This window comes from Poecile atricapillus, chromosome Z (genome assembly GCF_030490865.1).
Source record: "Poecile atricapillus isolate bPoeAtr1 chromosome Z, bPoeAtr1.hap1, whole genome shotgun sequence".
NCBI lineage: Eukaryota > Metazoa > Chordata > Aves > Passeriformes > Paridae > Poecile > Poecile atricapillus.
The window spans coordinates 104,269,645-104,282,635 of record NC_081289.1 but is presented as its reverse complement, the minus strand read 5'-3'; the positions used below and the strand labels follow the sequence as shown (position 1 = coordinate 104,282,635).

General features: G+C 36.6%; 1 protein-coding gene across 1 annotated transcript in view; it reads right to left on the bottom strand.

The window, feature by feature from the left end:
* SHC3 (SHC adaptor protein 3) overlaps nt 1–10,240 on the bottom strand; it is a 50,860-nt gene extending 40,620 nt beyond the window's left edge. The window contains exon 1 of the mRNA XM_058828004.1: nt 9,701–10,240. Within this exon, the coding sequence (XP_058683987.1) occupies nt 9,701–10,240 (540 nt within the window). The remainder of the gene's footprint in view (nt 1–9,700) is intronic.
* Nucleotides 10,241–12,991: the final 2,751 nt, after the last annotated feature.

Sequence of the window (12,991 nt, the reverse complement as noted above, 5' to 3'; positions counted from 1 at the left end):
GGGTGTTGTCAAACATCAGGGAAACCCTTTCCTGGTAGGTGAAGAACCATTGCCCTCCCATTATCCTGGCAAATATTTCATCCAAACTCTGGCATCACAGAAGTCTGCAGGACATCCTCTCACTTCAGGTGTTTTTGAAAATACAAAGCATTTGATGAGCAGAAGAGATAGCCTTTGAAAATGCTCGCTACCATCAGCTGGATAGCAGTGTAGTTAAAAGGAAGTCCTGCATGCACAAAACCATTCAGATTTATGCTAGTTTACCTAGCCACTTTCAGCAGAAGAATGGAATGGAAAATTTGTTCTGTGACATTTCTAATGTAGAGTAAGTTATAATATTAGAAAAAGCTGTGGGCAGAACCAAGACTAGATATTCAGAGAGAAATAAATTTGTATAAGCAGTAGTCATAGAGTTTTAAATAGGCTGCTAGAGATTTCAGTCCTCTGAAAAGTTTGAATCGTTTGGAATAGAAATATATTTGCCTTTAAATCATCTTCTTAACTATCACATAAGACGATATTAAAATCTTGCCTAACATGGGTGCTTAGCTAACATGCTCTCCCAGCCATGCTATAGCCTCCTGCCCTTCCCTCCCCTTGGGGCAAGATGTATCTTCAGACATCTGGGGCCACCTAATGACTATGTCCTATCAGAATATGCCAAAGCCCCAAGTTTGCTCCTCTGCCCTGTGCTTTCCTGCTATATGCAGAACAGCATACCTGGTGGTGGAAGCAGCAATTCTGCATGAAAGAAACACTGGCAGCCTTGTTCTGAATGAGGAAAAAGCCCTATATTTAGACACTATCAGAAGCCAGCACCAAAAATGTGTCATAAACATATGCTGCCATGAAAACCAGAAAGGCTTTCTTCCGTGCTTGCATACTTTTGCAGCTGGTAATTTTTATACTAGTAAGTAATCATGTACAGAGCTTTACAGTGAATCAATATTTCCCCCAAAGGTTTTTTTTCTCCTTAAACAATGCATATTCCAATCCAGACGGACAACTCTAAGTAAGGATTGATTGAGTTGAAAAGGAACAGAAAACCTTCTTTGGGGTTCAACTACAGATAAGCCTCAACCACCCAATGTAAATTTATCATCACAAAATCCTCCATGAGACAAGTAAACCAACAGAGCTTTCATACTAGTAGAAATGATGATGGATATGACTATCAATTTCATTCCTCTTGAAAACAGGTGGTTTGCTTCTGTAGCAATGGATGAGAGAACACAGTTCTCCCAAGAATACCTCCAACTCTGGACAACACCTTCGTATTTCTTCTTTTACACTAACTTGTTTCTGTAGCAAAAATAGATTACATCCCAATATATTCAGTCTAACAATTCTTAAGTGGCAAATGATAGCCAACCTTTTCTATGAATTGTCTTACCCTGTGAAAGCTTTCTGGCAGTGTCTCACAATCAGCTCCACAGTAAGGACTCAGAAATTCTTAAAAAAGGCAAAAGATTCAGCTAGGAGAAGAAAATACTTTATCTTATCTCAAAAAGCAATTTCTTAAGTCAGCTCTGAGGTCTCATTTCTTGCTAGAGAGAGGAAAGATATAACTGAGAATCAGGTTTTCCTTTTGACAATTTTCTAATTTCCATCTCAAATGGGGTTGAAAACAAAACATCTTCAAATAAAACAATTTTCTTACTTTTTACTTGCAGGTGGATGAAACAAGATTTCCCACATCATGCCCAAAAATATTTATCTAGTAGAGTTGCTAAATGAACAGAGACTTCACAAGACTTCCAAAAAAAACCCAATTGGTAATGAATACTATTTCTTATGTTCTTATCTTACAGATAAATATTCTTGCACGCAAGCCCTCAGGAATGTTAGAATCAGAAGCTCACCTGAACAGTGATTTATTCTATTATTTTAAAGGCAAACATGTTCGATATTTTTTTGTAATATTTTGTATGGGCCAATAAAAATTTCCCTTAAATAAAGCTACATTTGAGGAAAAAACCCCACAAGTTATAGTTCTATACTTTTTAGGTTTAATTTTAAAAAAAATATAATAACAGTGAATGCAATTATTCTAGTATGAACCACTTAGAGTATGCACTGCAGTAGCACAGATGAATTGCTTCATTTTCACAGCTGCATACTTTAATTCAGTGAGCACTTTCCAGACTGTTTTGCTGCTACCTTGAATATCCACTAAGATATACTTCCCTTTAAAGCAACATGCAGATTAGTTCCAGCAGCTTATGTTCTGCATCAGAATTCCTTTAACACAAACACACAAAAGCTTCTGCAGCCAAAACAATATGCTTCAATAGTTGGAAATCATAATTAGACATTTGAAACTGTAAATGTGGACACTGTAAATATATCTAGCTATTAAAGAACTTGTTCTTCCTCAGTCATTAGAGAAAGTCATTAGCAAGTAGAACTTCTTGATGAGGAGTATCATTAAAGCACAGACTCAGAAGACGGAAGATCTAACAGGTGCTTTTCCACTATGCCAAAAACAAACGATGATAAGTATCTGAAATGCATATGCTATTCTGCTTTCTAAACTGTGCATTTGGAAGTGTGATGTAGGAAGGACCTGTCACTGCTAAAACTGAAAATCCAAAACATGCACGGAAGGAGAGGGAGCACTTTTTTATATGAATGCCATATATACCTCTGGTCTTCATCAAAAGAGTTCAGCAACTAAACTAGATCTTTTTTCTGAGTATTTATCAATATTTAACTCTCCTATGCTAAATATATAGTTTCTTGTGTTCTCAGTAAGAATTCCCAAAAGATGACTTCCACTGTAAAAAGGCATAAGGGGAGAGATTTCCAAGGCTGGATTTAAATAATAAAAACTCTCTGGAAGGTTTCGTTGCAGCACAAAGGATATGAAGAGGCAGAGCAGCACTGGGATGCTGGGACTACTACCAGGCCCTCAATGGCCCCAAGCAGGCTCACCAGAGACTCCTTTTTACTACCACTCCCAAAACTCCCAAGGCCAGGGTCAGCTCAGAACTGGCACCTGCAGCTTCCAGCTTGTGCCCTATACCAAGCAGCCCAGCCTTTCCATCTTCTCCATCTTTTCCTTCCTTGGCAGAAATAAATACATTGTAAGAGAGAGTTCATAATATGTTTCCAGTTACTTACTGCTTGCTGCGTAGTTTTTCTACACAATTAATTTACAAAAAAAAAGTTAGTAAAAGTGAGTAACACTATGGAATCTGCATTCAACATGTGGTGACAAAATATGACCACTGTATTTGGTGAAAGAGGTAGTGTTTCTGAAATATTCCAACTGTTTGGGACGTTACAGATGTTTTAAAATGTCCTGTAGTTCATGAAAACAGTTTGTCTATAAAAAAAGAGACAATTCTGTTTCTTATAATTACTTTATCATAGGTAAGCAGTGTCAAATGTCAGTCAGGAAAGATATTGTTGTCCCATGAGACATTATCTCCCTTGTGTAATTCCTAAATTAGCAAGAGACAAAAATGAAAATAAAGGCATCTTAGTAAAACAACATATCCAAAGGTTGGAAATGGTGCTGAGCAAGTTTTGACAACATCTTAAGATAAAATAGCTCTCTTTTGGTCTTGTCCTTGTTTCTTAAAGTATTTGTTCAATTTGTATCTCTAACTTCAGGATTTATTCTGAAATAAAAATAAAAAATAAAAAATAAAATTTAAAAAAAAAAAAAAAAAGATTAAGAATGCCTGTTATCAGTAAATCCAATGTGATGATGCTGTTAAAAAAAAAAAAAAAAAAAAAAGACAGCTAGACAACTTTTTCTGTCTACCTCACATTTCTCATTTCTTTCTTTGTGTCACCCTATGCCATGTCTAATTTTAATTTTTATGGCTTTTGTTGCCATTTCTGTCTAATTTCAGACATGCTTTTTTTAGTATTTGAACTTCTAGCTGTGATTTGGACCGTCTGATTCAGTGTTTTGGGACTGAAATCTCACCTGGCCCTATGAAAATTTATCTGAAAAACCAAGGGAAATATCTAACTTATTAAATAAACATTCTAGATTACCCTTACTGAATTGTGCCTAATCCCTTCAGAAAACAAGGGATGACTGGGATGACTGGAAATGTGCTTGCACTGAGTCCCCATCATTACTCCCATCACAACTCAAAGGGACAGGCTCTGCCTCAGACCTGCCTGCAGGTGACAAAGGTAGAGCTGCATTACATTTTGTCATAAATATATGGGATCAAATGAAATTAATATTCTGTGAATATGTAGGATTGCAGAGAAGCAATACTGACCCCTCTTCCTCTATGAAATTTGTTTCATTGCATGGGGGAGTAACTCACCTTGAAACAGCATTAGTATCTGGGAAGGCTGGTTGTCTCGGACACTACACCAAAACAGACTCAAGCTTTTTCTCATTGTAAACAAGAAAATTTAATATTGATACTTTGTGCATTCACTTGAACCTTCAGCTGTAAAATGAAGCCAGGCTGCAGCACAGGTATAGCTGCTGTGTTAGTGGAGACAAGATTTCCCTTTGGCTAGGGGAGAAAAACACCCTGTCACTGGACAAAGGAGAGCCTTGTCTCCAGCAGCACAGAAGGGCATGAGTTTTCCCCAAAGATCTTGATTCATTCGTGAGTCTTTGTCTTTGTAGTAGCAGATATTTACATTGGGCACATAATATATTTACTGTAAACATTGCTGGAAGACAGAAAAAGAAACCAACAATCCAAATTTCAAGGAAAATCAGAGAAGGAATTCTGCCTGAATGCAATTTTACCTCCTACACTGACCAGCTAAATTCATCTAGGGATTTTAAAACTGTAGGACATACATAACTAACAGGATAAATAACTTGCAAGAGTATAATTTTTTCTTTAAACAAAAAAACTCCATGCAAACACTCCAAATGTACTGGAGAACAGACATTCATGTTGACAGCTGAATCCTTCAACTCTGAAATCAATACATGCTTTGCTTTCTACAGAACATGTACAAATGTACAGTAATAGTACTTGATTCATGTAATTAGAATATTATTATAATTAAAGACTCTATGGTATGATTTCTGCTCCTAGAATCTGATCTAATTACTGTGAGAAATGCTCTTTTCCTATTATTAGGCTGTGTAACAGACCCACAGAGTTCAGGTCCATGAAGATCAAAAGAAAGGTTTTCAAGAGAGCAACAGGCATCAGTATCATTCTTTCATAGTCCAAATAGCAGTGAGGGAAAATGGAAAGGATACTAACTAATCTCTCAGGAATATGGTACAATAGGAGGGATTATTTACTTAAACCAATGCTGTCTTTGCCACCTACTTCTCTCTCCCCTAATCTGCATGCATGCAGCTTTAAAACACATAGTGATAAGCTAGTTTCATTAGTCTTTGTTAACACTGTTTGTGTACCTCGGTTGAAGGTAGCAGACTCTGAAGTAAAAAGTCTGTATTCTACCCTATGATTACCATATGACTGAAACACACAACACATTTCTTAAACATGTAAACCTAATTACAAACAGGATACTCTGGGACTGTGGTTTTTTTATTAGAATTATAAGTATAAAATCCTACTTAGTAAGATTTTAGTCAGGCCATGCCAAATGATCAGTGATTAACCAACAGCACTACCTCAATTTGGCTGACAAAAGTTGAAATTAAATCTGATTAAAAGAAACCTCAACAAACTTGCACACATTTTTTTTTCTATAAAGAATGTAAATTTAATAATAAAAAAAAAAGATAAAGCTTTGCTGTAATGTTATTTATATTATTTTTTTAGTGAGAGCAAATCAATTCTGGCTAAAACAGAAAGAAAAAAAAAAAAGAAAAAAAAAAAGAGAGAAACATTCTTCCAAAGAGCCCTGAAGTCTTCTAGGGGAAGGTGACATATGATGCAGTTTCCACTTTGTTAGCTCCATTTAAGGCTATGCTTTGCAGTCTGGGTTAGCCACTAAAGACACACAGCAATTCAGTTCATCCCTAAGCACACACTTAACTTCCAGTGTACAAAGGTAGCCTCAATTATTTCAATGAGAATACTCCCGTAAACAGTGTCATGCAGGAATGTTTGCAGAACTGAAGCCTTTACTTGGTGATGTGTTTGAACAGCTTCTCAATGATGTCTGTTTTCCACATCACACACAAACTGCTGTTTTTCCCTCAAAAGAAATGGAAGTGTTAAAATGTTAAAGAAATAATTCCAGTTAGAACTCTATTCTTTGAATACTTTGCAATAATAATAATAATAATAATAATAATAATAATAATAATAATAATAATAATAATAATAATAATAATAATAATAATAATAATTTAATGTCCTTTTTATTGAAATATTATTTGCCTGACTTGCAGTGATTCTTTTGGATGAAATAGTTCTTCCTTCCTTTCTCTCTCAGATACTGTATTTCTATCTGGTTTTTAACACTAGATTTACCTAGGTCTGTTCTATACTACTGTGTTGGCTTTAGACCTTACTGGCTTTTCCAGATACACTTCATATAGTTATATAAAATTATACAGTATTTTTTATTTGCTTTTGAACTGCTGAACAACAGCATTTTAAACTCATTGACACTTGTTACAAAATCCAGCCATGAGTTATCTGAAGACAGAAATGCATTTGCCTCTAGACTGTTGTACTCTTATTTAAATAAAACAAACTCCAAAATGTCTATTATATTACCCAGTTGTACTCATCAGTAGATATTTATCATTGGAGACAACAGATTACATTGAAACATTTAACTGTTGTTACATTATTCAGGTTTTTTACACTTTTTTATTCTATACCTTTGTTTTTCTTACATGAACTTTTATAATCTCCCCCTGTAGTAATAAGTCCCGCTATAGGGAAACCACTGAACTCTTTAAGGATTTCCAGCACAGCAAACATATTTTTTTTTTTCTTTTTTTTTTTTTAAATTAATTCATTATTTGTTAAACAGTCCAGCAGTAGTGCTAAGTGAGATGTCAGTACCTGACTACTTTATGTCCCCAATATGATTATGGTCATTGTCTAATGTGTTAGGAAAATTTTTTAGGGTTGTTTTTGTGAAAATTTTTGTTATAATATATAAAAATGCAACAAGAAATTCACTGTGAGGAGAGGAAAAAATGTAGAAAGTGCCAGCACTTTTATGTGAAAGGAAAACAATTCCATTGCAGCAGATCACGGAGATCAGAATATAGCTACAGTTAACCATAAACCTACACCCCTTTTAAGCATTAGAATTACACTGCCCATCTTAAAAATGAGTAATATATGAAAATATAGGAAAAGCAGTGAAGTTTCAGATTTTTCATACATTGCACATAGGAATTTTGGAACTTTGTGTCTCTTACTTCAGAAGATTTCAATGTGAGCTATCAGCCTGCCCAGTAGTTACAATTAACCATGTACCATGACTAAATTTCTGTTTTAAATGTGGATTAATGAGAAAATTGTAACCAAATGCACATTTGCACAAAAAAAAAAAAAAGCTTTGCTGGTTAGCAACAAATCTGATTTTTTTCCTCATTTAAGAAATGGCATATGAAATTTTCTAAAAGGCATATGGTACTAATTAAACATGGTATGAGTCCCCCAGATAGTCAGTATAGCCATGAGGTACCCAAGGAATGTTTCCCCTCAGTATACATTATCTGTGTATTGATTTGATGGTCTGATTGGATAAAAGCCTTGGTAGCAAACAATGTTTAAGGATTTAGGAACTGTACTTCTATTCTTACCCATATGAATGCTGCAGTTGCCAAGGAGAACTGAGATGGTTAATAAGCAAGCAAATTAGGAACTAATCAGGACCAGTTTATTTTCATTCATTTATTAACCACTTATTTTGGTATTTCCTTTAAATCTTTGTTTTTACATTTAGAGCAGTGTTCTGTGATTCTTATGTCAGAAACCACGAAATTAAAGTAATTGTCCTATTTCTTTAGTAGAAACAGTAAACTAGATTCCATACATTTTAATGACTAACAAACTACTAACAAACACCTAAAAGTAAGTTGTTGGGTTGATTTAGAAAATTCTGATATATACAGTGTGTATAAATACACTTTCATGTACCAAACATCAACTGCACTAATTAAGTATTTGTTCTAATATCTCTGTTAGGTATGGGTAAATTACTAACTGCAAATGTTAGTCCACTTCTATATCACTTTAATTCTCTTTTCAATTCCAAGATATCAGCTTCCTCTAGCATATAGTAGGTCAACTACTGAAAGGATTAAGAAATTGAATGCTGTGTTTGTTCTGATCCATAGTGATAACTTCAGGTAAAACTAACAGCAGCAGTGTATTCCCACAGTCATTATTGGGCTTATACTATCCTAAGCAAAATAAAAAGTAAAATGGTTGAGTCCCCTGAGCTAAAATGTGAAAATGGTAAATGGCCTTCTGTTAACCAGAGTATTTCTGTGCAAGAGAACACCAGTCTCAACACCACTATGTCTAGCATCAGTGGGTTATTTTTATTGAGACACTTCTTGAAGAGTAACAGAGCAGCAGTTTGTGGCTTGAAAGGTAGCACTGACTGCTTTGTAGTTCCAGTAAATTTCACAGTAGTAAAAAAAGACAGTACAATTTCAATAGTGCTCTGAATTGGCCAGCTTACTCAATCTACCACCACCTGCTAAATCTATTATCACCACTAACACAAAGAAATGAAAACTGCTTCCTAGTCCCCAACAGCTAAATATGCACTCTGCTTTTGATAATGAGACTTGAGAAAAAGCAGTGAGAGTTAAGTAACAAGGGTGCCACTCAGTTTTAAAGCATCCTGAAATAAAGTCACCTGTGACTCTTCCACCAAAAATAAGACGACACTAAAAATAGACCTGTAATATTAATAGCCTGCTGCAAAAGAGTTTTAATACTTAATATACAAAAGCTTATTCCCTAATGAATTATGGCAACCAAAGAATGAATTCTGGACAATAATGTTATTTTTACACTTCCTGCACACTATGCTGAAAGGTGCTACCAGACTCTTACCTAACCACAAAAAACATTGCACATACACTTATCTTGAAGGCTCTGCTTTAACAGGTGGTTTCAAAATATTTTCAAAGCATATGGAAACATTAAGTTTATCCTGTAAACTTAAGGTCCTCTGCTCCTGACATGCTGTATCAATGAACTGAAAAGAGCAATAACATTTAAGGTGGTTGAATGCTCATTATGTAAAACAAGCTGCATTTTCCTGCTCTACCCACAATGTTATTTCTAATTGTGAAACAGAATAAGAACTGTGCTCTCTGCCTTACTGCTCTAAGATTTCAAATATCATTTCACTTTAAAAAACACTTGCCCTTAGAGGTTTTTAAAACTGAAAAATTCATGCATGATTAACAGTTCTCACATCAAGGAGTCTTTCTTTCCTCCGGTATATTGCACCAGACATATTGAAAGCCTACGTATCCAAGATATATACAGTATGCTAGATAACACTAAAAACCTAAATTCAGAAGAAGGCTACAAAACCCACATCAAATCAGCTTTTAGCTTAAGAACAAGATTTTTATACAGCTGTAGAACAATATTTGCAGGTTTGCTTTAATGTAACAAATTAACACAGCTTCCCAACCCTTCCTTCCTGCATTTACATTTCATGTATTATGCACCAAAAAAAAAAAAAAAAAAAAAATAGAGATCTTTTCAGCCTGACTAGCCTGTCAGCAAAACCAGCAGAGAATTTTTCACTGATAAAAACAGAGAATGGAATAAGACAGACTAACCTTCACAATGTACGTCACACCAGGTCCCAGGATCTTCTCACTTGAGTGCAGCCATCCTCGGGAGGATTTATTGACAAAACTGCTACTTTGATTCCAATCTTCACTTCCCAGGTGCATTTCCTCTGACCATGCTTTTTTCCCCATACTCATCTTGCTCACGTCCTGCTGAGAACACGAAGTGGCAGAGACAAGGTTACATGTGTTGTCTGAAGCCCCTGCTGCTGAACTAGAAGCACTCGAGCTTCCCTGCAATTTGGAGACAGCAAGCTCCTTTACTGCAGAGGAGAGGTTTTTGATACCCAAAAGGCTGCCTGTGCTAGAGAGTTTCAAGTGGGACACTTTATGAAGGAGGGTACACAGGGTGGTGGGTCCATCTTCTTGGTTCTTGCGGAGACGCTCTGGTGAGACCAGGTATGAAGGTGAAGCTGAAGTTGTAGAAACTGCTGAGACCTTGCTGTTCATGGGCAAATTGTGAATAAGATCATCAACAGATGTCACAGAATCATTCCTGAAGCGGTTATACTTGGTACGTTGAAGCATGCCCTTCTATCTGCTTTCCTGCATATGTTCTGGCAAATCTGATGCCAATGCAGGAGATGCCTGTACTAACATAGCAAGCAATTCATAACGACACGGAGGGTTAAAAAGAGTTTAGGGTAAAAAAGAAAAGAGTATAAGGAAAAACTAAAAAATGTATATTTTAAAGAAATTTCTTTTGGTTCCCTGTTAAGGTTGGGTGAAGTAACAGTTTTCTGTGACTGAGATCCCAGTCCTGCTTAGAGCTGCCAACTCGCTCACAGCAAAAGCATGACTCACACAAATGAGAAGGACCCTTTTCAACAAAAGGCTGTGAACACTGCAAATCACTTCCTGTAGCCAAAAAAAAAGGAGAGAGAAGGAAAAAAAAACCCACATCCACCCACTTACAGCACACTAGCACCAATCAATTCTCAAATTCCCTTTTCCTATCTTCTCAAACAGATACTTCCTCCCAACCTTTAATTCCTATCCCCTCCCACCACCCTTTTAGTACCAAAGGCAATTACCTTTAGAACTGAATTAAAAGCCTTTATGAAACACCACAGTTTATTCATCTGTTAAAATGTCCTTCCACCTCACATATTTGTGAATCTATAAAGAAATCACAATTAGATAGAAAATATCTAGATAATATTTGCATACATATAGTCCCCCTCTCCTGCCCCTGCAGCAGAACACAGACACCTTAAAGGTTTTCAGAACAGATGAACAGAACTAGAGAATAGATACATTTTTTCCACAAAAGCAGCCTAACAGTGCTTTTTTTTTCAATGCTATCCCTCACAGAAACTGTTAAATTCAAATTTTGATACAGAAAGAAATCGTTCTTTCCTGTTACTTGACAAGAACATTCTATTTTAATGCAGGAATTATATAAGTACCTATGTGTGAAGAAAAGTATTTTTCTGATGTCCAACAACAGGCTTAACTGATGTTTTTTCTTTCACAACTGATATTCACTCCGCAGAAAAACATGAAGAGGATCTTCAATTCACTGGAATGTTTGGTTTAATTCTGAAAAACCGAAAAAGCCCTGAAAGAATATTAAAAAGTCCAGGTAGCAGCAAACTGACATCCTGCAGTGAAAAAAAAAAATAAAAAAGGGAAAAAAGAAAGGTAAAGGAAAAGAAGAGCCTTTATTAAGCATAAATGTCAGTCACAAACACTTGATCTGGAGAAGTAGCAAAACATGCAGAAAATAGGTATTTCATTTCTCCTGCAATTTATTTGAACTTCCAAATGTGTACAGCATTGTGATACACAATGCCCATCACAAGCCATATGGTTTTTTCCTATAAATCAATCTGCTTTGCAAAACATTTTTTGGATGTAGGACAATACACTGCATTATAAACAAATTCAGACCTGAGAAGTTGCATAGTGCAAAGTAATTTTTAAAATAAATTACTAACTGCAGCACAACTTAAATGAAAAAAGCCTATGGAATTCTTTCCTTCTCCCACGACTAAAGGCTGCAGTGTACGAACTGCAAATACAGTGAAACAGCCGGCTTAAATACAGGTATTTAATTAGTATATTCATGACATACTGAATTAAGTCAGCACCTCTTATCCCAGCAGTGATGAATAATGGCAATGTCCTAGTCAATGTAAAGCAGTTTTCTACTGATCTGCAGAACAGCCTTTCATCACCACACTGCAAACCTGCTACAGCATCCTCACAGCATTCATTCCTCTCGTCATCCTCCTAGCACAGCAACAGCAAATATACACACCATAGCCTATTTTTACGTGTCTCTACTGCCCAGAAAACCCTACTGCTCCCGAACGGCTCTCCTCATTAGAAGCGGCCAGAAGGACTGCAAAATGTGAATGAGATGCTGCGCGTGTGAATGAAAGGGCTGGCTAGCATCCCCACATTTCTGTGAATGAAGCGAGGCCTCGCAGCCTCTGCCAGGCAATCCCTTGGGTGCTCACCAGCCCAGCCAATACCAGCCGGCTTTGATGACTCATTCAGCAAAGCCTTGCTAAATAGTGGAAGATCCCATTTCCAGCACAGGCGGCACCTTTTTTGCTGCAACACCAGAAAAAGAAGCCGGCGTGTCAGCAGGTGGGAGTGGGTCGCGAAGCCCCCGTGGAAGACAGGGTGATGCCAGAGAAATGCCTGGGGGGTCTACAGGAGTAGCAGGTGAGGAAAACGGTGAAGTCAGATCTGTGTTTCTCCCCGACTGTGTTCATTCAGCCAATTCATTTACATCCAGGATAGGAACATGAATGTGCACATTTCGTTTGATATTCGATTGCTCTCTGTGCGCCCGCAGATTCACAGATTTTGCGGGTTTGTCTTCAGAGACCTCTGAGAAAATCAAATCAAAACAAACAAACAAAAAACCCCGCAACAAACAAACAAACAAACCCCAAACAAAAAACCCAACCAACCAACAAAAACCCCCTTAAAAATAACCACAAAAAACCCCCAAAGCTGTCCTTGAAAAAAAAATTGCATATACTTATTTCTCCCTTATTTATCCTGTTAGCGCAGTAGATATATAAAAAGCAGTATGATCATCACTCCAGGGAATGGTAGGAAAAGGGAAAGCTAGAGGATAAAAGCTTCCCAGAGCACCAGCAAAAGGTCTAATTTTTGAAACTTTCACTGGACAGAGAAATGCTTCCAAGGCATCCATTGGATGCAGAGCTCTCCTGCAAATTTGGCATTAGATGATGCAGAGGAGTAGACACCACTTAATTGCCCAGTGCTTAAAATCCAGTGCCTATTTCAGTGTCTGAT